General features: G+C 49.0%; 1 protein-coding gene across 1 annotated transcript; it reads right to left on the reverse strand.

The window, feature by feature from the left end:
* On the reverse strand, nucleotides 1-24,499 carry CIDEA (cell death inducing DFFA like effector a). Its single transcript, XM_054461436.2, has 5 exons — nucleotides 24,218-24,499; nucleotides 15,712-15,856; nucleotides 14,229-14,375; nucleotides 3,324-3,505; nucleotides 1-473 (listed from the first exon to the last, which is right to left on the reverse strand). The coding sequence occupies exons 1-5, from the start codon at nucleotides 24,253-24,255 to the stop codon at nucleotides 326-328; spliced, it is 660 nt and encodes a 219-aa protein (XP_054317411.2). The 5' UTR covers nucleotides 24,256-24,499; the 3' UTR covers nucleotides 1-325.

Below are 24,499 nucleotides of genomic sequence, written 5' to 3' on the forward strand. Positions count from 1 at the left end.
TTGAAGGTCATTCTTGCGATGGGTTTATTGCAGGAGATGGTGGACCAAATGGCTCTGACACATGCACACGCTCCTGGGCACGCCTGCTGCGTGGTCGCTTCCCATGACCCCCAGGGCCCTCTATGCCTCCCCCCCACGGCACCCTGCCCACAGCCCCCACTTCATGTACCACCAGGCCCTTTCCTTTTCTGGGCACCGCTCCTGAGCAGCGTGACCAGCGGCCTACAAGTGTATGTGGCTCAGAACATAAAAGCATCTTCAACATTCGTCATTGAGCCAAACGAAACACAGTGTTTGGCTCAAGAGCCAGTGACAGCCTGCATCCCTATCCACACGTGAACCGGCCCTTGGCTTGTGACCGGAGGGATGGCCGCTCTTCCTTGTCATCCAACACCCGGAGCATGTACGTGCCCAGATAGATGAGAAACTGTCCCGTCACCTGGGCGGAGTAGGACAGGAACCGCAGCAGACTCCTGTGGCAGAGGGAGATAGGGAGGCTTTAGCTTGGGATTATGGGCCAGTGAGAAACAGACAGGATGGGAATACTTCACTCCCCCCACCAAAAGGCACTCGGAGGAGGCCAGGCTGACATTTAGAGCGTGGCTGTCTGAGCACTCTCAGGGTGCACGTGTCCCGGGGCTGGCACAGATGCAGCTGCCGTGGCAGTGGGTCTGGCCGGGAGCAGGTCTCTGTGAGCTCCCTGAGGACTCCCTTGCTGCTGGCCCAAGACGACCCCAAGAAGCACGGCTCCCATGAGCCACCTGAAGTGTGGCCTGCTTGTTGAGTGGCTGGCAAGCTCTCTGTGGAGCAGATGGCCGCACCCGCACAGGTGTGCTGTGTCCTGGGCTTCGGCTGCTGGGCTGTTCTAGGGGCCCTGCTACTGAAATCCCTTCCCTTCCTAAGGTAGTAGCAGGACATTCAGCAGTGACTGAGCCCATGGGGATGCGATAGCCAAGCCTGGGCAGCTGTCTCGTCAGGAGGGCCCACTGCCCCCAGCACCCACAACAGGGTCCCTGGCAGGCGGTGCCTCCAGTGTGGGGGCTGTTGTGAGTTCCATGGCTGCTTGTGGTGTCATCAGATTTATCAGAGAATCCAAATTAGTAACAAGAAGGCTGAACTTGTCTTTCAAGAAAGACTTTGTGGCCAGGTGTGGCGGCTCATGCCTATAATCCCAGCACTTTCAGAGGCTGAGGTGGGAGGATCACTTGAGTCCAAGAGTTGGAAGCTGCAGTGAACTATGATTGTGCCACTGCACTCCAGCCTGGGGGACAGTGTGAGACCCTGTTTCTTAAAAAAAAAAAAGAAAAAGGGCCTGGAATGTGGTTCATGCCTGTAATCCCAGCACTTTTGGAGGCCGAGGTGGGTGGATCACCTGAGGCCAGGAGATTGAGACCAGCCTGGCCAATATGGTGAAACCCCGTCTCTACTAAAAATGCAAAAGTTAGCTGGGTGTGGTGGTGCACGCCTGTAATCTCAGCTACTCGGGAGGCTGAGCCACGGGAATCACTTGAACTTGAAAGGAGGAGGTTGCAGTGAGCCAAGATCGTGCTCCTGCACTCCAGCCTGGGCAGCAGAGTGAGATTCCATCTCAAAAAAAAAAAAAGAAAGAAAAAGAAAAAAGATTTCTCTGAGGTGGAATTTTGGGTGAGGTTAACTTTCTTCATCATACCTTTTTCAGTTGTTGTAACTCTCTTGCCTTACTTTTAAAATCCAAGTGTAAAGCTATTTTCTCCTATCCCGGCAAAAAGGAAAACACACAAAAAAGGAAGCTCTCCTGGGAGTCAAGACTCCAACACTATGACAGTGACTGTAGTTTAGAGTCAGCCACTGATGGCTCTGAATGGGAAACTGAGGCCACAGAGAAGCCACACACCCTGGCCCACCTCAGGTGAGGCCGGGAGACCTCTGAGAGGAGGGCATTTCCCCTTTGCTGTGCTCAGCACAGATCAGAGCAGTTGTCAAGGCCACGGGGGATGGAAACAACACCCTCAAAGAGAAACGGGCGGCCCTGCCCACGGGGACGTGCAGGGGGCACCGGAATGGCAGCAGCTGCAAAACTTTTCGACTTGAAGAAGACCTTTCTACTGCAGTCAGCCACTCTCCCATCCACTCCCTCCACAGAGATTAGTTCTTTAAGGATCAACGGTAAATTTACTGGAGTAGAAGTAGGTGTAGTTAGAGCCTGGCAATCGTAAAGGCTTGGAAGCAACCTTCTCATTTTATTTTATTTATTTTTTGTTTATGTATTTATTTTTGAGAAAGAGTCTGGCTCTGTCACCCAGTCTGGAGTGCAGTGGTGTGGTCATGGCTCACAGTGGTGGATCTCAGCTCACTGCAACCTCCTCCTCCTGGGGTTAAGCGATTCTCCTGCCTCAGCCTCCCGAGTAGCTGGGATTACAGGCATCCACCATCACGCCCAGCTAATTTTTGTATATTTAGTAGAGACGGAGTTTCGCCATGTTGGCCAGGCTGGTCTCGAACTCTTGGCCTCAAGTGATCTGCCGACCTCGGCCTCCCAAAGTGCTGGGATTATAGGTGTGAGCCACCACGCCTGACCAACCTTCTCATTTAAAGATGATAAAAGCAAGGCTCAGAGAAATTAAGGAGTCTGTGAAAGGTCACACAGCTGATTCCTTAGAGCAGGGACTGCTGGTGTCTCTCTCAGTCCCAGTCTCAATGGCAGGGGTGCCACCCAGTTATGGGGCAGAAACACCCAGGAAGGTTCCTTTTGATCACATGGAATTTGTTTGAATAGGTCTGGGGTATGGTTGGATCAGGAGTCTGTCTTCTAAAAGTTCTGTTTCCTGGGATGCTGTGCAACCAGCCTGGCCTTCATCTTTGGGATGACAGTGCCCTGGCATTATGTGGAGAGGACACATGCCCATGCCACCTTACTGGTGAGGCTGAAGTTATCAGGAGTACAGGGGATACACGCAAAAGCGTGTGATTCACCAGGGTCTAGGTGACCGCTCTGTACAAACCCGGCCACGACCTCCATGGCTCTGGTTTTAGTCATCATCACCTAGAATTAAGTGCTCTAGTTCTTAAAATGAATATGGTTCCTCTTTATATTTATTATTTAGCTTTTGTTTCTAATGAATAGTTAATGGTCTTTGGAAGAAATAAATCTGTTTTGACTTGAGATTTTCTGTTGTGTGAGATGAGTCTGTGGGATAAGAGTTAACCTCCAGACAACATTACTCCAACTGCCCCTAACAGTGCTAGCCGGCCCGGGAGCCCAGAGGAAGAGGGTGGGGACTGCTGCCTGTGCCACATCCCGAGCAGTCTGCAGACCCCTGGAGGTGACCCCTGGAGTGTGTTACCTCAGCAGGCCCTTGAGTCCCGTGCACCGGATGTCGTAGGACACGGAGTACATCTCATACATGGTGGCCTTCACGTTAAGGCAGCCGATGAAGTCCTTGGGGTTCAGCCTGTACAAGTCGAAGGTGACTCTCGCTATTCCCGACCTCTTCGGCGGTGAGCAAGTGGGGATGTGCTGGCTGACCTGTGACAATGGGGGGAGGGGCAGGCTTCAGGAGCCTTCCTAACCCTCCCACGTCATCACTCTGCTCTTATGCCAGCTTCAGATTCTCCTATGTGTCTGTTTAAGGTCTGTGAGCGGCTCCGTGGCTAATCGATAGAGAGATGCTTTCAGCAGGACCCATTTGCACACACTACGACTGTGTCCAATTAGCCATGAGACGTCTGTCCCTAATCTGCCTACAGTTCCGGACTCAGGGTGAGTCTGGTGTGGCGTCAGGGCCTGGATTTTAGGACCCCGTTGCTCAGTGGATAGTTGTGCCCTGATGAGTGGTGGGGACCCACTCGCCCTGGAGGCCACCATGGTTACCGGTGACAAAAGAATCTCATCTCATCACCATAACACAGTTATGGTAATGGAGAAGCAGGCAGCATTGGTTCAATTTTATGGGGGCTACTGGGCGGAAAGTACCAGAATCATATGGCTGAAGTGAGGGCGGAGTGGGTACCTTCCCAGAGCACCTCTGTGTTTAATAACCCCCCGGGATGAGAGCGGACTCCATGGGGAAGCCCAAAGCCATGCAGCAGACCCCCTGGGTGGGAGGAGACCCCCCTGGGTGGGAGGAGGAAGTCAGCGACCTCTACACATCCCAGGTTTATAAACAGCACTGGAACAGAATTTTCCCCACAAAATGGTTTAAAAATATGAGAGCAAAGATGCCCCCATTACAAATGACAGGCCAGGAGCTGTTCTTCCTGAGTGGCTTGTGCCACATACAGATCTTGCAGCACTGAGGATTCGGATCTACACAGGGTTCCTAGGTCTTGTGAGCCTTCGAGGTTGGGGGCCGCTGAAGCTGTGAACGGTAAATTCACTAATGACAGTGATCTCATGAATGGGAACTTAAAATGTAAATACCCCTAAAATTACCCAAACCCTCCTCGCTGTGGCCAGCCTTCTTTATTCCGCTGCCCGCCATACAGACAAACCCACCTGTGGTTCCAGCTGTAGCCTCTAATTCGGATCATACGGAATTTGTTTGAATAGATCTGGGGTATGTATGGATTAGGAACCTGTCTTCTAAAAGCTCTCCCTCCTGTGACACTTTAAAAATATAAGAGAGCAAAGCTGCCCCAAGGTACAAATATCAGGCATTTGTCTTTGACTTGAATTTGTCTTTCAGGAAAGATTTTGTGGCCAGGCACAGTGGCTCATGCTTGTAGTCTCAGCACTTTGGGAGGCTGGGGCAGGAGCACCCCTTGAACAGGGCAGGAGGTTGAGGCTGCAGTGAGCTATGATTGTGCTACTGCCCTCCAGACTGGATGACAGAGCAAGACCTTGTCAAAAAAAAAAAGAAGAAGGAAAAAGAAAATAAAATTTTGTGAGGTGGAATCTCAGGTGAGGTTGACTTCATCATCCTTTTCTAAGCGGTTGTAGCTCCCTCTTATTACTTTAAAAATCAAAGCTGAGGCCCGGCACAGTGGCTCACACCTGTAATCCCAGCACTTTGGGAGGCCAAGAGGAGCAGGTGACCTGAGGTCAGGAGTTTGAGACTAGCCTGGTCAACATGGCGAAACCCCGTCTCTACTAAAAATACAAAAATTAGCCGGGCATGGTGGTGCACACCTGTAATCCCAGCACTTTGGGAGGCCGAGACGAGCAGATGACCTGAGGTCAGGAGTTTGAGACCAGCCTGGCCAACATGGCGAAACCCCGTCTCTACTAAAAATACAAAAATTAGCCGGGCATGGTGGTGCACGCCTGTAATCCCAGCTACCCAGAAGGCTGAGGCAGGAGAAGCACTTGAACCTGGGAGGTAGAGGTTGCAGTGAGCCGAGATCGCGCCACTGCACTCCAGCCTGGGCGACAGAGTGAGGTTCCATCTCAAAACAAACGAACAAACAAAAAAACCCCAACCAAACAACAACAAAACACACACACACACACACAAAATCAAATCAAAACAAACGAACAAACAAAAAAAACCCAACCAAACAACAACAAAACACACACACACACACACACACACACACACACACACACACACACACACACACACACACACACACACACACACACACACAATCAAAGCTGAGGCTGAGGCCGTTTTCTCTCAGCGGCCTCTTGGGGGCGCCAGCGAGCCCTCAGCCGGGAAACGTGTTTGGAAAGCTCAGATCCTGGCATCGGAGAGGGCTTCTCCTCCCACCCCGCGCCTCTTTTTCCGAGCCTCACATCCCTTTCTGACTTTTGAAAGTTTTAATTTTACTCTCCCTAAATGTCTCCAGTCTTGGTTAAAATTATGACGCCCTCCCGCCGCGGATCCGCTGTGGCCTCGCCGGGCGGGAGCTGCGGGGCGGCGCTCTTCCTGAGGGCGCTGGGACCGGGGAGCGAGACACCTGCTGGCGGCTTCCTGCTCCGGCGTTCTGGTCTCAGTCTAAACTGGTTTTGCCCAGAAAGGCCTACAGGTGGCTGGGATCCAGGGAGGTGGCTGGGCAGCCGAAACGGGGGCCGCGAGCCCCCTGGAGCGCGTGGCCGGCGGTGGCATCTACACCCGTGGCATCGACCGCCCCCACCGCCCTGCCCTGCAACCAGGTTCCCAGCGCCCACCACCAACTCCTCTCTGTTAGCCGAGTGTCTCCTTTAGAAAAACAAACCCGCCTTTCCCATCTCCTACTGCTGCTGTAACAAATGACCAGAACCTCAGTGGCATGAAACCCACACACCAATGCTGTCCCACTGCCGAGGTCAGAGTCAAAGCTAGGGCGCAGGGCCGCCGTGGGGGCTGCAGGGCAGGCCCGGCCCCTCGCTTTTCCCGGCTTCTTGGGCGCCTGCCTTGGTGGGTACCCCACATCCCTCCTCCTCCTCTGCCTCTGGCCCTCATGCTCACCTGCCTCCCTCTCATAAGGACCCTTGTGAAGACTTCGGCCTCTACCCAGATGATCCAGGACAAACCCCACCCCAACCCCGCCCCAGTAGCCTTCACTTAATCCCATCTGCCACGGCTGAGGATTAAGACCGGGGTGTCTGTCCCGGCGCCTGGGTTTACGCCTGTAATCCCAGCACTTTGGGAGGCCGAGGTGGGTGGATCACCTGAGGTCAGGAGTTTGAGACCAGCCTGGCCAACATGGCGAAACCCCGTCTCTACTAATAATACAAAATTTAGCTGGGCGTGGTGGTGGGCTCCTGTAATCTCAGCTACTCGGGAGGCTGAGGCAGGAGAATTACTTGAACCCTGGAGGTGGAGGTTGCAGTGAGCCCAGATCGCGCCATTGCACTCCATCCTGGGTGACAAAAGCAAAACTCTGTCTCAAAAAAAAAAAAAAAAAAGAAAAAGAAAACAAACAGAGGTGTCTGTGGTCTGCGGGGGCATTATTTTTGCTGCTACACTTTCCTCAAGCAAAAAGCCATGCAGACCAATATTTGCTTTAAAAGATTTATCTAATTCACCCCACAATTAATAGTCTCATCTACAGACATAATCTCCCCACCTGCTTTTTTTTTTTTTTTTTTTTTTTTTTTTTTTTTTTTTTGAGACGGAGTCTTGCTCTGTCGCCCAGGCTGGAGTGCATTGGTGCCATCTCAGCTCACTGCACCTCCACCTCCCCGGTTCGAGCAATTATCTGCCTCAACCTCCCAAGTAGCTGGGATTACAGGTGCCCACCAGCATGCCCAGCTAGATTTTGTATTTTTAGTAGAGACGGGGTTTCACCATGTTGGCCAGGCTAGTCTTGAACTCCTGACCTTGTGATCCACCCACCTCGGCCTCCCAAAGTGCTGGGATTACAGGTGTGAGCCACTGCGCCCAGCCCTCATCTGCATTAAAGATTACATTTTATTCTAAATATTATGCTTTTATAATTGGTCTGTGGTTTCTTTCCCAGTCAGGAAAATTGTGAGGTTATATATATAATATATATATGTATATGTATAATATATGTAGAAGTAAGGAACAGAAAGACGTAAAATGAAACCTACACACTGCCATCCCTTAGAGACCCCATCTACCTCTCACATCTCCCCTCCTCTCAAGAGGGTTTTATGCCGTGCGTTTTCCCCTCACTTTTCTCTATTTTCAGCACATATGTATCTCAAACATTATATTGTTAATTTTGCATATTTTTGAATTATCTGTAAATGATTTGATGTGGAGTTTATCAAAGTGTAACCTAGAGACATCCAGGAATCCTGAGGCCCTATCAAGGGACTGAGAGGTCAAAACTAGGCCAAGCACGGTGGTTTATGCCTGTAATCCCAACATTTTGGGAGGCTGAGGCAGGTGGATCGCTTGAGCCCAGGAGTTCAAGATTAGCCTGGGCAACGTGGCGAAACCCCATCTCTAAAAAAATACGAGCATTTAGCTGGGTGTGGTGGCATGCACCAGTAATCCCAATTACTTGGGAGGAGGAGGTGGCAGGATCCCTTGAGCCCAGGAGGTGAAGGCTGCAGTGAACCAAGATAACGCCGCCGCACTCCAGCCCGGGTGACAGAGCAAGACATTGTCTCGAAAAAAAAGAAAAAAAGAAAGAAAGGCCATAATAAACAGTAAGATGCAGTTTGCCTTCTTTGTTCTCACAAGAAGTGCTGTTTCCACAGCACATTTGGAAAACCTGCATAACTCAGTGAATCAGTTTTTCTCAATGACCAATGCCTGCTGTTAAAAAATCATCCCCAGGAAAAGGTCCATTCAAAATGGAAGACAGACCAGTGGATTCACTGTAACAGAGGAGGCCAACTTCACTGGTACACCTTCAGATTACGCGCTGCATCTAACCTTTCTGAAAACACCTCAACTCACTATTCTGAAACCATGACTTGGTGAGTTCTGGCATAATATAAAAAAAGAGAATATCCTCAGTTATCTGAATAGGCTATTAAAATCCTCCTTTCCTAGCTGCATATCTGTGTCAGGAAGGATTTTCTTCATACTTCCATCAGAACAATATGTTACAACAGACTGAATATAAAGAAGCAGATGTAAGAATCTTCTATTAAGCTAGTCATTAAAGAAATTTACAAAAATGTAAAAAATGCCATTCCTCAATCTTTTTGTTTTGGAAAATAGTCACTTTTCATAAAAATATGTGAGTTAAGTTAACCTGGTGGCTGGTCGTGGTGGCTCGTGCCTGTAATTCCAGCACTTTGGGAGCCTGAGGCAGGCAGATCACAAGGTCAGGAGTTTGAGACCAGCCTGGCCAACATGGTGAAACCCCACTAAAAATACAAAAATTAGCTGGGCGTGGTGGCAGGCACCTGTAATCCCAGCTACTTGGGAGGCTGAGGCAGGAGAATTGCTTGAACCCAGCTGGCGGAGGTTGCAGTGAGCCGCCGAGATTGCGCCACTGCACTCCAGCCTGGGCCACAGAGCGAGACTCCATCTAAAAAAAAAAAAAGGTGAGTTAAGTTAATCTGTATTGGGTTATTACTTTTAATGAATTAATACATATTTTAAAATTTCTGAAGTTTAATTTCTTTCAAAAATATGCTAATTAGTAACTTCCAAACAATTTACATTTTGAATATTGGCTGGGCGCAGTGGCTCACACCTGTAATCCCAGCACTGTGGGAGGCAGAGGTGGTGGATCACTGGAGCTCAAGAGCTTGAAACCAGGAGTTTGAAGCCAGCCTGGCCAGCATGGCAAAACTCTGTCTCTACAAAAAGATACAAAAATCAGCCAGGCATGGTGGCACATGCCTGTAGTCCCAGTTACTTGGGAGGCTGAGGTGGGAGGATTACTTGAGCCCAGGAGGTCGAGGTAGCAGTGAGCTGAGATCGTGCCACTGCATCCCAGCGTGGGCAACAGAGCAAGACTGTCTCCAAACAAAAAGCAACCAAATAATTAAAAAAAAAAAACAACCTGCTGGGAGTGGTGGCTCATGCCTGTAATCCTAGCACTTTGGGAGGCCAAGGTGGGTGGATCACCTGAGGTCAGGAGTTCGAGACCAGCCTGGCCAACATGACGAAACTCCGTCTCTACTAAAAATGAAAAAAAAAAAAAAAAAAAAAAAAAGCTGGGCATGGTGGCAGGCACTTGTAATCCCAGCTACTCAGGAGGCTGAGGCAGGAGGATCCCTTGAAGCCAGGAGGCGTAGGTTGCAGTGAGCCTAGATCACGCCACTGCACTCCAGCCTGGGCGACAGAGTGAGACTCCATCTCAAAAAACAAACAAACAAGCAAAAAACAATTTTGACTATTGGGAATATCTATATCTATCTATAGCTTATAGTTTCTCGACCTTGACACTGGCGACATTGGAGGCTGGATAAGACTTTGCTGTCGGGGTTGTCCTGTGCATTGTAGGATGTTTGGCAGCATCTCTGGTCTCTACACACTAGATGCAACAGCCTAATATGTCTTCAGACATTAACAAATGTCCCCCAAGGGACAAAGTCTCCTCAGTTCAGAACCTCTGATTGGCACATGTCTATAGAATTTATTGATAGAAGCCGGGTGTGGTGGCTCATGCCTGTAATCCCAGCACTTTGGGAGGTTGAGGCAGGTGGATCACTTGAGGTCAGAAGTTCAAGACCAGCCTGGAAAACATGGTGAAACCCTGTCTCTACTAAAAATACAAAAATTAGCCGGGCGTGGTGGTGGCTTGCCTGTGATCCCAGCTACTTGGGAGGCTAAGGCACAAGAAACGCTTGACCCAGGGAGGCAGAGGTTGCAGTGAGCTGAGATCATGCCAAAGGCTGTTTGGGGTCCTCATTAATTTTTAGGAGCGTAAAGAGGTCCTGAGATAAAGTTTGAGGACGCCTTGTTTACTGTATTATCCTGTGATCTTTTGCTCAGCATAGCTGATGTGTATCCACATGGATGCCTGTAGCTGAACTTCACACATTTTCACAGCTGAAGAGCATTCTGTTCAGTGACCACATTGCAGTTTCTTCATGTGTATTTACTTAGAAGTACTTCTATGTGCTGGGCACACATGTGTGCTGCAAGGGTACATAATTTGTTTCCAGTGTTTGCTCTCACCACTTAGGGCACTGCTGCCATGGACGCTCTAACACACACCTGCTGACGTGGTGGTGTTGGAGTCTCAGGTTCATGCCCAGGAAAGCAGCTGCTGGGTCATAGTCTGTGCCATACTCTCTGAGATGAATCAAATTGCTGCATTAAGTAGCTGTTGACAGTAGTAGAGGACTGTGTTGCCCTGTATCTTAAAAATAAAAAAATCGGCTGGGAGCGGTGGCTCACACCTGTAATCCCAGCACTTTGGGAGGCCGAGGCAGGTGGATCACGAGGTCAGGAGATCAAGACCAACCTGGCTAACATGGTGAAACCCCGTCTCTACTAAAAAAATACAAAAAATTAGCTGGGCGTGGTAGTGGGTAGTGGGCACCTGTAGTCCCAGCTACTCAGGAGGCTGAGGCAGGAGAATGGCGTGAACCCGGGAGGCGGAGCTTGCAGTGAGCCAAGATCGTGCCACTGCACTCCAGCCTGGGCGAAAGAGCGAGACTGTCTCAAAAAAAAAAAAAAAAAGAAAAAAAAAAGAAAAAAAAATCAAGAAGTCTGGCAATACCAAATCTAATGGTGTAAAAATGATATCATTGTTTATTCTGGAGATCCCTGTCTCTGTCTGTTGCTCCCTCCTTTTTTATCCCCCCCTTAAGACTTGCTCTGTTGCCCAGGAATGCAGTGGTTTGATCACAGCTCACTGCCACCTCAAACTCCTGGGCTCAAGCAATCCTCTTGCCGCAGCTCCCAAGTAGCTGGGACTACAGGTGCGCACCACCATGCCTGGCTAATTTTTTTATTTTTAGTAGAGACAAAGTCTTGCTATGTTGCCCAGGCTGGTCTTGAACTCCTGGACTCAAGCAATCCTCCTGCCTTGGCCTCCCAAAGTGCTGGGATTGCAGGTGTGAGCCACCATGTGTGGCTTCTTTAGCTCATTTTTAAATTGGATTACTTGTTGTTTTCATAATTGATTTATACGAGTTATTTACATTTACTGAATACTAATCTTTTATCAGGTTATGTTGGAAACACCTTCTCCCCATTTTGTGGGGAGCAAAACAATAAGCCATTGTTTTACTTCCTTTATAGTGTCTTTTGATGGAAAACATTCCTAAATGAATTGATTTCTATCTTTTTTTAAAAAATGACTTGTGCATTGTGTTGGCCCGGTGTGGTGGCTCACGCCTGTAATCCCAGCACTTTGGGAGGCCTGATCACAAGGTCAGGAGTTTGAGACCAGCCTGGCCAATATGGTGGAACCCCATCTCTACTGAAAATATAAAAATTAGCCAGGTGTGGTGGCACACGCCTGTAGTCCCAGTTACTCGGGAGGCTGAGGCAAAGAATCACCTGAACTCGGGAGGCAGAAGTTGCAGTGAGCTGAGATCACACCACTGCACTCCAGCCTGGGCAACAGAGTGAGACTCTGTCTCAAAAAAAAAAAAAAATGACTTGTGGATTGCGTCTTGTTTTAAAAAAATCCTTCCCTACGTGAGGATGCTAAAGAGAGAGAGATTAGATTTCAGTCTGGTCTCTAACATCCTTCGTGTTCCCCACCTCTATTGCTTTGTGTTACGTCACGGGCAACATCTTTCAGATCTTTTATCATTATCTTCAGCTCTGTCTAACCTGAGTCTCCATTTACTTGATTTTAGTTGTTATATTTTTCATTTCCAAAAATTCTATTTGATTATTTCAAATCTGTGTAGTCAGTTCTTATTATCTCTTGTTCCTTTTTAGTGTATTTTTATTTTTTGAGACAGGGTCTCCCTCTCTCCCTGGGGCTGGAGTGCAATGGTGCAATCATGACTCTCTGCAGCCTTGACCTCCCAGGCGCAAGTGATTCTCCCGCCTCAGCCTCCCAAGTAGCTGGGACTACAGGTATGCACCACTATGCCAGGCTAATTTTTGTGTTTTTTGGTAGAGATGGGGTTTCGCCATGTTGCCCAGGCTGGTATTTTCTTATTTTTTGTTTTTTTGGAGATAGGGTCTTGCTCTGTCACTCAGGCTGGAGTGCAGTGGTGTGATCACAGTTCATTGCAGCATCCAAGTCCTGGGTTCAAGTGATCCTCCTGCCTCAGCCTCCTGAGTAGCTAGGACTTCAGGTGTGTACTATCTTGCCCAGCTAAGCCTTAAAAGTTTTTTTTTTTTTTTTTTTTTTTTTTGTGGAGATTGGGGTTTTGCTATGTTGCCTAGGCTGGTCTTCAATTCCTAGCTATTCTTACTTTAGATTATTTTTAATGTTTCTTTGAGCATTTAATTAATTTATTTATTTAGTCAGTCAAATTTAGCCATGGGTGAGCATTTTTAGTACACTAATTTTATACTCTGTATCTGATGAGTCCAACATCTGTGGTCCTGGCAGGCCTGACTTTATTGCTTCTGCTTACTGTCATGAATGTGGTGCCTGAGTCCTTACATTCTGTGTTTTGATTGTGAACTTGCATTGTGAGAAGGTTAGGAATGAAAACTCTTTGAGGCCAGGATGGACGTTCATCCCAAGGGGAACTGCCTGAGCTCCTGCTAGTTACCTGGGGCACTATCAATCCTGGAAATGGGGCTGGAGCAAAGAGAATCCAATGAGCAAATCCCTCCATTGATGCTACTCCCCCAGATCTCTGAAAACCGAACTCTCAGCTTAGGGGTTTGGGACTCAGCAATGCCTAAACCCTCATGAGGGCAGTTTGTGGCCCAAATTCCCAGGAGAGAGCTCTAAGATTCCCTGCTTTACGCAGACCCTCACATCTCACCCCCTGACTTTGTGTCAGCTGGAGGCTGTCTCCTGTCCTCCCAGCATCTGTCCCTGATGTCTGTGGGTGCTTACAGGTAGGGGAACCCCGGAGGAGATGCCCGGGGAGCTGCCAGCTTCAGTGTTCATGTTCCTCTCTGGATGCTGGCCTCAACATTTTAACCACTGAGGATTTCTCTTTCTTGGAGATCAGTTTATTATGTGAAAAGATATTTTGATATTGTGCTTTACATTTTTAGGCATTTTATACTGAGAAGGTTTTTTGAGCTATATCATCCATAGTTTTCCCAGAGACCGAAGGCTTCATTCTGTCTCTTTACTTTTCTAAATCTCCGTATTCACACATGCACACGCATGCGCACACATCCCTCTCCCTAACTTTCTTGATGGTGTTTACTTCTCCAGCCTTCTAAGAACAGAGATGGTGAAGAGTTGCCAAGTCAATTCTGTGCATTTTACAGGATCTGTAGCTACTCACTGGCCAAAGCCTGTTCCTTGGAATTATTTACTTTATATCAAGTAACCTCAGTTCACAGAGAGACTAAGTTTCCTAGAAACACTCGTAAGAATCCCTTTGAGGGCGGTGGATCCAGTTGTTAGGTGAATACAAAGTGCATATTTAGAAAGTGGAGAAGTCGGCCGGGCGCGGTGGCTCACGCCTGTAATCCCAGCACTTTGGGAGGCAAAGGTGGGCGGATCACGAGGTCAGGAGATCGAGACCATCCTGGCTAACACGGTGAAACCCCATCTCTACTAAAAATACAAAAAGTTAGCCAGGTGTGGTGGCGGGCGCCTGTAGTCCCAGCTACTCCGGAGGCTGAGGCAGGAGAATGGCGTGAACCGGGAGGCAGAGGTTGCAGTGAGCTGAGATCGCGCCACTACACTCCAGCCTGTGGGACAGAGCGAGACTCCGTCTCAAAAAGAGAGAGAGAGAGAGAAAAAAAAAAGAAAGTGGACAAGTCAACACCCAAGTAGGGCACGCACTTTTTTAGGTAAAAAGTCTACCCAGTAGCTGTTTGGGTGACAGTGTTTTTGCTTACCGGCATCCACTTCTGTCCTTTTTCCAAGATCATGAAATGTGTGTTGTCTCCCAAGGTCTGAAAGAACTCTTCTGTGTCCACCATGGTGCCATCTTCCTCCAACACCAGAGTGACCAGTCCGGTGGTGATGACGAGGGCATCCAGAGTCTAGGTGTGCAACACATCAGAGAAATGGAGTGAAGCCAGGTATTTCCATGTGACCAGCCAATGACATTTATTAAGTTGCAGTTTTCAAAAGTGTTGGCTGATTCTGATAAAATTTTAATGGTAAAGGTAACCTTGACTTGTGTCTATGACTCAGTCTTTGCTCGGAAACAGGGAAGTGAAGAATGTTCTTTTTAAGATGGGGACCCACTATGCTGCCCAGGCTGGAGTGCAGTGGCTATTCACAGGCACAATCATAGTGCATCACAGCCTCAAACTCCTGGGCTCAAGCGATCTTCCTGCCACAGCCTCCGGAGTAGCTGGGGCTACAAGTACATGCCATTGCATGTGCCCGGGAAGTTAAGATTTTTAATGGATCTGTCTCCTTAAGATACATGAGGTAATGATTACATTAAATAATATTTGTAATTTCTAAGATTACCTATTTATTTAGATGAATAAAAAGAAAGCTCTTGCATGTTTGCTGCTGTAAGAGCCGCAGCCTCGTGTGTGTAGCTGAGCGTCTCTCTTGCTTCAGAGACTGCGTGTTGGATGCTTGTTTCTTGTTTCCATGGGTGCCTGAGTCTGAGTTATGCTTCTCTGAGAGGCTGGGATTCTTCCTTATTTGGTGGTCTAGGACACTGTTCTAGATCCTGGCCTTTACAGCCAAACCCAGACTTCCAAAGTCGGCTCCATCCCTGCATCCTCCCTTGTCAAAGAAACAAAGTGATGTTCTCCATTGGTGACTGTTTTAAGGTTTTTGTCTCTGTACCTCAATGTTTTATGGTACAGAGATGTAATGTTCCCCTTGATCATTTATACCTAACCTTTACTCTCAGAGTCTCTGAGGCCAAGAGAGGGTCTGATGAGTTTAACTCGCTGTTTCTCCTTCTTTCTTTTCCTCCTCTTTTAAAAACAGCTTTACTGATGTATAATTCACATATTATACGATCCACTCATTTAAAGTATACGGTGCAGTGGTTTTTGGTATGCTCACAGAGTTGGACCACCGTCACCACAATCAATTTTACAGCACTTTCATCACCCAAGAAAGAAACTGGCAGGCACTTGGGAGGTTGAGGTGGGAGGATCACTTAAGCCCAGGAGTTTGAGGCCAGCCTGGGCAACATGGCAAGACCCCGTCTCAAAAACAGAAAAAGAAAAAGAAACTCCATAACCACCAGCAGTCATTCCCAATTTCTCTCCCCGTTTCCTCCCAGTGAGATGCTGCTTTTCTTGACCGTTCTCTGCTGGCCCTGGCTTAGAGCCCAAGACCACGGCCCTGTGTGAGTGCAGGGCACCCCTTTGGACTGGGGGAGAGGTGTGGGCTGTGGGGCACCTTGCTGATGAGTTCCTGCAGGCTGCTTGCCATCACCCCACGCCGGCTGCTCCTGTCATGGTTGGAGACCCGGAAAGGGCGAGCTGGATGCATGAGCGGGGTGAGCAGGACTCGCTTAGTCTGTGATCCCATAAATGTCAGGGGCCTGAAAATGGAGGTGAAAAGTAAAACTTTTTAAAAACAGTCTCTCAGGAGAAGTGTGAAAGTACATAAAAAGAATGCATTTTTAATATTTGCATTTAAAAGAAAGAAATTCAGTGGTTGGGATTACTAAAAATTATATATACACGTGTACACATAATTCCAAAGAAGAAACAAGTAACACATCAAGCCAAAAAACACAACCATCTTTATTCCTATTTTACTAGAACATCCAAAGTCCTTGCTGAAACTCTTTGAGAAGGAATGGTTAGAGAATTCAACTCAAACAAGAAAGAAGAATTATATTCTGCAAATATGGATGGGAGATTTAAAAAATCCAAAAGAATGATTTCTAGTGGCCATGAAGTAGTTACACAGAGTTAGAGACTGACTGCACTCAGACACGTGCACATAGCTACATGTTTATACAATAAGAGTAAGCCAGAAATCAATTCAAAAGTGCAATATTGGTCACTATAGCAATCAATGAAGTTTCTGAAATCAACTTAGGATGAACCAAGAACAGCAGAACCACCCTTAGAACTGTGGCTGGAATCACAAGAAAGAAAAGACCCTCAGGGCTTACATCACAGGACACTTTGGAGTAAGTCCACATTTATCAAAGAATTAATTCAAACATTTACTTTTTTTTTCTCCTTTTAGATACAGGGTCTTGCTTTGTTGCCCAGCCTGGATTGCAGTGGTGTGATCTCAACTTACTGCAGCCTTGACCTCCGGGGCTCAAGCGATCCTCCTGCCTCAGCCTCCTGAGTAGCTGGGACTACAGGTGCAAGCCACCATGTTTGTCTGAGTTTTGTATTTTTGTAGAGACAGGGCCTTACTTTGTTGCCCAGGCTGGTCTTGAACTCCTGGGCTCAAGCAGTCCTCCCTCCTGCCTCAGCCTCCCATATGAAGCTTTTGATAGCAATTTAAGAAATGCAAAACCTGCTGGGTATGGTGGCTCTCATGCCTGTATTCCAGTATTTTGGGAGGCTGAGGCAAGAAGATAGCTTGAACCTAGGAGTTCGAGACCAGCCTGGGCAACATAGTGAGACCCTGTCTTTACAAAAAAATAAAAATAAAAATAAATTAGCTGGGTGTGGTAGTGCATCTATACTCTCATCTACTCAGGAAGTGGAGGTGAGAGGATTGCTTGAGCCAGGATGAACCTAGAAGGTCAAGGCTGCAGTGAGCCAAGGTTGCACCACTGTCCTCCAGCCTGGATGACATAGTGAGACTCCAACTGAAAAAAAAAAAGAAAAGAAAAGAAAAGGGAAACTGCCTTCAACACATGATTGCATGCTTTTAAACCAAAAAGCACGAAGGCATGAAATTATATAAAAATAACTCCAAGAGGGGAGACACAGGGGCCCTGCTGCTGTCACTAGAAGGGGGGCCAGTAGAGCAGCATGTAGAGTTTTCACCCAGGACTGCAGACTTCTGTTTGTTTGTTTTGAGATGGAGTCTCGCTCTGTTGCCCAGGCTGGAGTGGTTCAAGCGATTCTTCCGCCTCCTGGGTTCAAGTGATTCTCCTGCCTCAGCCTCCTGAGTAGCTCGGATTGCAGGCGCGCCCCACCATGGCCAGCTAATTTTTTGTATATTTAGTAGAGACTGGGTTTCACCATGATGGCCAAGCTGGTTTCAAACTCCTGACCTCAAGTGATCCACCCACCTCAGCGACCCAAAGTGCTAGGATTTCAGGCGTGAGCCACCATGCCTGGCTGACTTTTTTACATTCAGAAATAGATTAATAACAAAATGATTGCAAATAACACAATCAGAAATCCGCAAGGGTTCAGGTCTTACCTAGAGCCAGGCACCGTGATAGTGGCATCTGTGTGACCTCATTCAATCCCCATTCCCCCACAGAGCAGGACTGGACACTCCCCTCACCCCGGAGAGCACCCACCTACCACAGGTGCTCAAATTAGTGGCTATTTGGACAAATGCTTGTACACAGATATTCAAGAGAATGAAACAAAGGGTGTAGTTTCAGGACAACCTTGAAAAAGACACAAAGTGAGCACATCACTGCTTTTTGACTCTTAGAGCAGTTTTTCTGGATTAACTCATTGAATGCTAAAATACTAGGGAACACCTGCACGGATTGCCAATGCCTGTCACCTGCGATTTGGCACTTTATGACACACAGCCATCTATCCATGCTTTATTTTCTGTATGGATAAAGAATTATTTGTTATATTTCCTGTAATACCTAGCTTAGTTGTAGGCACATACATTTTAGATAGTATATTGTCTAACTTAAAGCTCTACAAATGGATCCAAGTGAAAATTCAATGACTTACCAAATTGTTTGTAATATAAAAAACTGATAGTTGGCTGGGTGCAATGGCTCACGCCTGTAATCCCAGCACTTTGGAAGGCTGAGGCAGGAGGGTCACTTGAGCCCAGGAGTTAGAGACCAATCTAGGCAACATAGTGAGACCCTCATCTTTACAAAAAAAATAAATTGAAAAAAAAAATTAGCCAGGTGTGGTGGTGCATGCCTGTAGTCCTAGCTACTTGGGAGGCTGAGGCAAGGGGATTGCTCGAGCCCTAGATTGGGGCCACAGTGAGCTGTGATTACACCACTGCACTCCAGCCTGGGCAAAAGAGTGACACTGTCTCTAAAATAAACAAACACACAAACAGACAAAAAACCTGATAGTAGAGTAACAAGCTGGCTCTCAAAAATCGCCTTGTTGAGTTCACGCTACCAGCTTGATCCCAGTTTCAGGCTTTCCATAATAGTGAGTGTTTGTGCCTTCTCCAGGTGCCTCACCAACAAAGTGTTGTTCTAGAACCAGACCAAGGTCATTGGCAAGAATTTGGTCTGGAGTATCCTTGGCCAGGACGACATCAGGGCCTCATAACTGCTGGCATCTGAGCACTTGCCATGGCCAGCAGTGTATTAGCAATTTCAGCTCTTGTTAATGTTAGTTCAATTTTTTTTTGTTTGTTTTTGGAGACAGAGTCTCGCTCTGTTGCCCAGGCTGGAGTGCAGTGACACGATCTGGGCTCACTACAGCCTCTGCTTCCGGGGTTCAAGCAATCCTCCTGCCTCAGCCTCCTGAGTAGCTGGGGTTACAGGCGCCCGCTACCATGCCTGGCTAATTTTTGTATTTTTAGTAAAGAAAAGTTTTTCACCATGTTGTTCAGGCTTGTCTCGAACTACTGACCTCAAGTGATCCACCCGCCTTGGCCTCCCAAAGTGGTGGGATTACAGGTGTCAGCCACCATGCCCATTAATTCAATATTAATTAATATTAATAAATTATCCTCACAACCTTGCAAGGAAACTATTGCCCCACTTCACGGATGAGAAAACTGAGGCTGAGTGGCTTCTCAAAGTCGGCCAGTCAATAAGCGAAAAAGATAAAACCTGATCCCAGGTCTGTCCAAAGCCAAGACTTTTTTTGGTTGGGGGAGTAGGTTGTTTGTTATCCGTCCTCTGAACTTCAAATCTCAAGCAATAAACATCTATCCAGAGGGCTGTGCGGAAGAGCTGCTCTATGGCTGAAGCACAGCAGCGCTTTGAGTTCATGCCCTCAACGCCTTTCCCTTTTGGGTAGACAAAGTTGCTACACAATTTGTTTTCAATGAGGCAAGCCCGAGGGAAATGTGCTGGGTTGGGGTTCCGGACCTGTCAGATTGACCCGCACATGTTTGCCAGGGACCCACCAAGCCAATCAGGGCCTCGCCCGGCCGGGCTGTGCACCAACACGGCCCCAGGACTGGCACACGGCTTCTGAACTGTCACCTCGATTAAGAGAGTGACGCAGGGTTCTCAGTTACACAAGGCCATAAACAACACTGCTGTGCTGACACCACGGGGAATTCGCGCACACTCCCACCCCTGGTGACCCAGGGGGAGAGGGCGGTGAGGACGGGCTGTGTTACATTTCACATTCAGAACCCTGGCGTCGCCTCCAGCTGAAACTTAGCAGCTGAAACTTAAACTAGCCGAAGTCCCCTCAAGGAGAGAGAAAGGCCCAAATGCCACTGGATGCCAAACCCTCGTGTGTGAGAGCTAGCGCCTTGCCTAACCACTCTTTGGGATCCACCTTACAGTGAAACCTAGGCCTGGGGAAAGCAGGAGGCGAATCGTCAGGGCAGCAAAGGCTAGACCAGGGTCTGAGCCCAGCTCCAGCTTCCACCCAGCGATGCGGCACCTGGCCAGAAGACGCGGCTCTCACAGGAGAGAAGGGCCCGGCCTCAGCAGCAAGAAAGAGCCTCTCTTCGCCCCCAAGGCAGGAAGTCACCACAGTCTCGCACGAGGCTTCTAGCATCTGTCTCACGGGGTCTGGCGGTGCATGTCCTACTTTCCCACAGCGCCTGTCAACACGCCATCTATTTACTGAGTGAAAGATGCTAGGCCAAAATCAGAGAAATGAGAGAACATGGTCCATGTCTTCCAATGCTAGGTCCAGCCCCAGTGGTCAAAGGCGCAGCCCTGGCCCTGCATCTCCTCATTGGACGAACATGCTCACGCCTTCGTAAGCACCTGTGCTCCAGTGACCTGGCCCAGATGATTAATTCCAAGTTCCTGCGGTCTTTACCTGTCTGACAAGATAAGAGCTGGCAACCATTTCTGGTTCTCCCTGCCTTCACCTGCCCTCAAGATCACCATCGTCAGTGAAAAAACACCTACTGTTCTCACCTGTAGCATTTCCAAACCAAGAGCTGGGTCACTGCTGGAGGAAAGGCTGGTGGGGGCACAGGGGACAGGAAATTTACACCCCACCTTCTTGTCAAGGAGGAGGTGAGTGATTTCTGGGTCAAATTATGTAAAATCAAGACTGTCTCATATGTAACACAGAAAGGGGTTAAATGAGATATTCTGCACGCCAGGCCTATGTACACCAGGACCCTACAGGTACCGAATCTGCTGCTACATGAACAAGCCACCGTCTCCACCCAACTCACCTCCAGCCCGCTGAGTAGAGTCATCTCTATCACTGGCCATCAGCACCGTGCCTAAAAGCAGGGCCACTGAGCGGCCCTAGGACCATGCGTTTAGACACACCACACATGAGAACTGCCGCTCCTAATTCCTGTGAAAGTAGGGGCAGACAACCACAGGAAACAGAAAGGGAAATAACCCTCTAACACGGAAGACATAAGGAAACAGTTTGTTTAAGGAAATAGGCTGTTTCAGAGAAATCCACAGAGGAAAAGTCAGACTTCATAGAACGCTGTGAAATGGCATGTCTCCCAGGAACAGGTGGGAAGGGAAGGTTTTGTATTCTGCCCCGAGGGAGGCAGGGCGCCGCCAACTTCCAAAAGTGTGTGAAATACACCAACAAGCCACAGACTGACAGTAGACCTGAACTCTTCTCCAGTAAAACAAACCTGAGCTGTACAGAGAATTAAAAAGCTTTCTTTATGTGCCACCTATGGAGTAAAAGGGCCCAGGATTAAGGTCTTCCTCAAAGTGAAATATTTTGGTGTCATGGGTGAGGGGGCAGCAGTACAGGCTGTGTAAGATAGTGCCCGGGAATATTCAGGGGGCAGTGATGGCTGAGGGAAGAAGAAGCAGTACACAGGAGTAGGGCAGAAGCCAACCGAGCACTGTCACCAAGAGCGGCAGGGAATGCCAAGGAGGGAAGTGCGAGGTCAAGCACAGCCACGCAGAGAAGGAAGGGAGGGCTGGGAAAGTGCTCCACAGGCCTGGAGAAGAGTCCCTGAGCTGTAGGGACAGCATCAGAGGATGGTGCGGTCAGTGGCAGGAAGCAGAGAAGCAAGTGCTGCCTCGATGAGACTTCCTGCTGCCCGGCTCCCCTAGGATGCTTGGACGTGACATACGCAGGTGGGAGCACACCTACCCCCAGATGAACTTGCCCCGACAAGGACTGCCTGGCTCGTGGCTCAGTTCTTCGCAAGCTACCTAAAGGCTTGACGTTATCAAGTTTTCAATACATGACCATGAAGTCTTTGAACACTTTGCAGCTTCATTAAAATAAGAATTTAAATTCAAGAAGCAGAAAGCTGAGAGATTGACTTGTAGCATACTTAATTCCTTACTAATGTCACTAAGAAGACTGGTGAAATTTGTACTGAAATAGCAGCACAAAACCTAGAGTTCCTTGTTCAAGGAAAGGAAAGATGTGCTAGATAGCTATGAAAGCAGCCATTTCACACGAAGCTTATAACATGTACCAGCTTCATAACAACTTCAGCATTTGGCAGGAATGTTATCACTGACAGAACACAGGAACAGAGCAGACTTTGTCTGTGACAGTCAACCTGCATGTGGACCTCCTTGATGTCTGGAACTTTGTTGTGAGACCTCAGGCTGCTTTCCTCAGGACCAAGGCCCCTAATGATTCCAGCTGACTAACAAATGCCTGGGTTAAGGTTTCACCACTAACCACAAGTGCCTGATTTTTAAAAATTGTGCACATTGATTAAGTTCTTTCCTTGGTAAAATGTAGTTACTAATAAAGACAGAATTATGATATCCTGGACCTGGTTTAAATTAAGGAACCCTGAGAGGAAGTAGAAGTCCAGCAAGAGCACAATTAGCAAATGTGTTAGGACCTGGCCTCTGGCTCTTTTGCCTGGACAGGGTTTTAGAGAGGGGCAGGGAAGAAAAGGTGTTTTCCCTTCAACAAGAATTACAGATTGTTTTCTTCCAGTTTAGTTTGGTAACAGGTAGATTTCACAGAATTACAGTAGTTCAGCCTGGGAGCAGGTAGATTTCACAGGTAGATTTCACAGAATTACAGTAGTTCAGCCTGGGAGCAGGTAGATTTCACAGAACGACAGTAGTTCAGCCTGGAAGCAGGTAGATTTCAAAGAACTGCAGCAACAGCTTGTCCCTAACAGGTAGAGTCATTCACTCCTGGGATGAGCCAAGCTAGAAGGAATGTGTCCTAGGAGACTCAAGGTTTCCCAATGTTTCATTTGTCAACAGCTCATAAGCAAGTCACTTCCACTTCACACTTGAACTTGCAGTGACCCCACACAGAAGCATTTTGGATTTCGGTGAGCTGTTCTAATAGTCAGAGGCAGGGACAGGCTCAGCCTGAATCCTGCTCAGAGGCCAACCAGGATTGGTTAGTGCAAGTCAGCCCACACCTCCTTCCCCCATGCTCCGGAGGAACAGTGGGTGTGTTGTGAATTCACTGGAACAGTGGTTGGAAGGACGCATTCCAAACTGCTAAGTCCTCCCCTCCTGGAAGTGGGACTGTGGTGTGGATGGTTCTGGAAGAACGCAAAAGAAACAGGGCCCTGACCTTTAGGCCTAAGCGTGTTAATGACCATACACGAAGCAGGTGTTTCTCAGCGTCCCCCTGCCACCGCCCCGACTTGTACTGTGGGCTTGTTTTTAAAGAGAAAGGTGCTTCTAACCTGTAGTGTCTGCAACAGCTCGCATTTAAGAACCCGGGATCGGAAGCTCATAGATTGCGTTTTGTAGCCGGACCGCTCCCTTTCACCCATGTAGTCTCTCTGCCCGCCAGACGTAGCGCACACAGTGCGACCCGGCGCCGCTGAACGCCTGCACCTTCAAGCCCGCAAGTGCTTCTCTATCCTTTTCCAGGCACTTGATCTTCAGAGAAACACGATCTCCCTCTTAGACCTTACTTTACAGTTGCTGCCACGCAACGACTTAGGATTTTACCAAGAATTGGCTTGGGTCTGTTGGGATATGAAGATTAACCCAAGCAGGAAAATAGCCAATGCTGCCTGTTCGACCACGAGCGGGTGCGAAGCGCAGGGAAGACTCCTCAGGGTCCACCCGCCCCTTGTCCCCGCTGCTCCCCAGGCAGCGTCTCCGCCCTTGGACCCGGAGGCAGGAGGAGCGCTTCTCCCAGCACCACCAACCTGGCGGCTCCGCTGGACGGTCGGGGCCTCCCCTCGGAGACCAGAGCCCGCGCTTCCAGGAGGGGCCAAGCCTGGGCCCCTCCCGCGCCCAGCTCCCGTTGCGATTTCCAGGACCCCCAGAAGCCCGGTCCCCTCGCACCGTGGAAGCTTTGATCCGGGTTCCTGGGACCGGACCCTCTTCTGCGCCTGCGACTGCAGCAGCGGCCAGAGATGCAGCCACTCGCCAGCTGTCACCTGGTCTGCAGACGCCCGCGCACCTCGCAAGAGCCACACCTGGTACCTGCGCCCAGCTGCAAGAGGGTGAGGAGGCGCGGGACGGGATTGGGCTCTGCCCGCGGGAGCGGCTGGAAGGCTTGGGCACCAGTGGGGCGGATGGGTGTGTGCGCGGGGTTGCGGAGCACAAGAGAATGCGGGGAGCAGGAGGATGAGGGGAGCGGGGTACGGTACGAGAGGCGCACAGGGGAATATGAGACCACGGAACGCAACGCGATTGGAAGCGCACGGCAATGCGGGGCTCAGGGGGACGCGGGGCACTCGCCTGATGAGGGCTCCTGCATAGTCCCGGGCGGCCTCCATGGCGCGGATCCCCTAGCTGGCCTGGAGGCCTGTCTGCCTGCATAGCCTCTTAAAGTGCGGCGGCCCCGCCCCCGCCCGCCTGCCAGCCCCGCGAAGGCCTGACTCGCGCAGGGGAGGACGTTTTGGCATCAGCTCTCCACCGCCCAGGATCGCGGCTTCGCGCTCTGGGAGCCCCGGGTCGTCCCTGGCTCCCGCAGCCTGGAGCCGCGCGTCCTTCGCTGCCTTGGGCGGTACCGAGGAGCTT

This window comes from Pongo pygmaeus, chromosome 17 (assembly GCF_028885625.2).
Source record: "Pongo pygmaeus isolate AG05252 chromosome 17, NHGRI_mPonPyg2-v2.0_pri, whole genome shotgun sequence".
Taxonomy (NCBI): domain Eukaryota; kingdom Metazoa; phylum Chordata; class Mammalia; order Primates; family Hominidae; genus Pongo; species Pongo pygmaeus.

Coding starts and splice junctions, on each gene's coding strand:
- CIDEA (XM_054461436.2), bottom strand. CDS start 24,255: ATGGAGGCCGCCCGGGACTATGCAGGAGCCCTCATCAG. Junction 15,857..24,217: donor TATGCAGGAGCCCTCATCAG/GCGAGTGCCCCG, acceptor CTCCATTTTCAG/GCCCCTGACATTTATGGGAT. Junction 474..3,323: donor GGACTCAAGGGCCTGCTGAG/GTAACACACTCC, acceptor CCTCTGCCACAG/GAGTCTGCTGCGGTTCCTGT.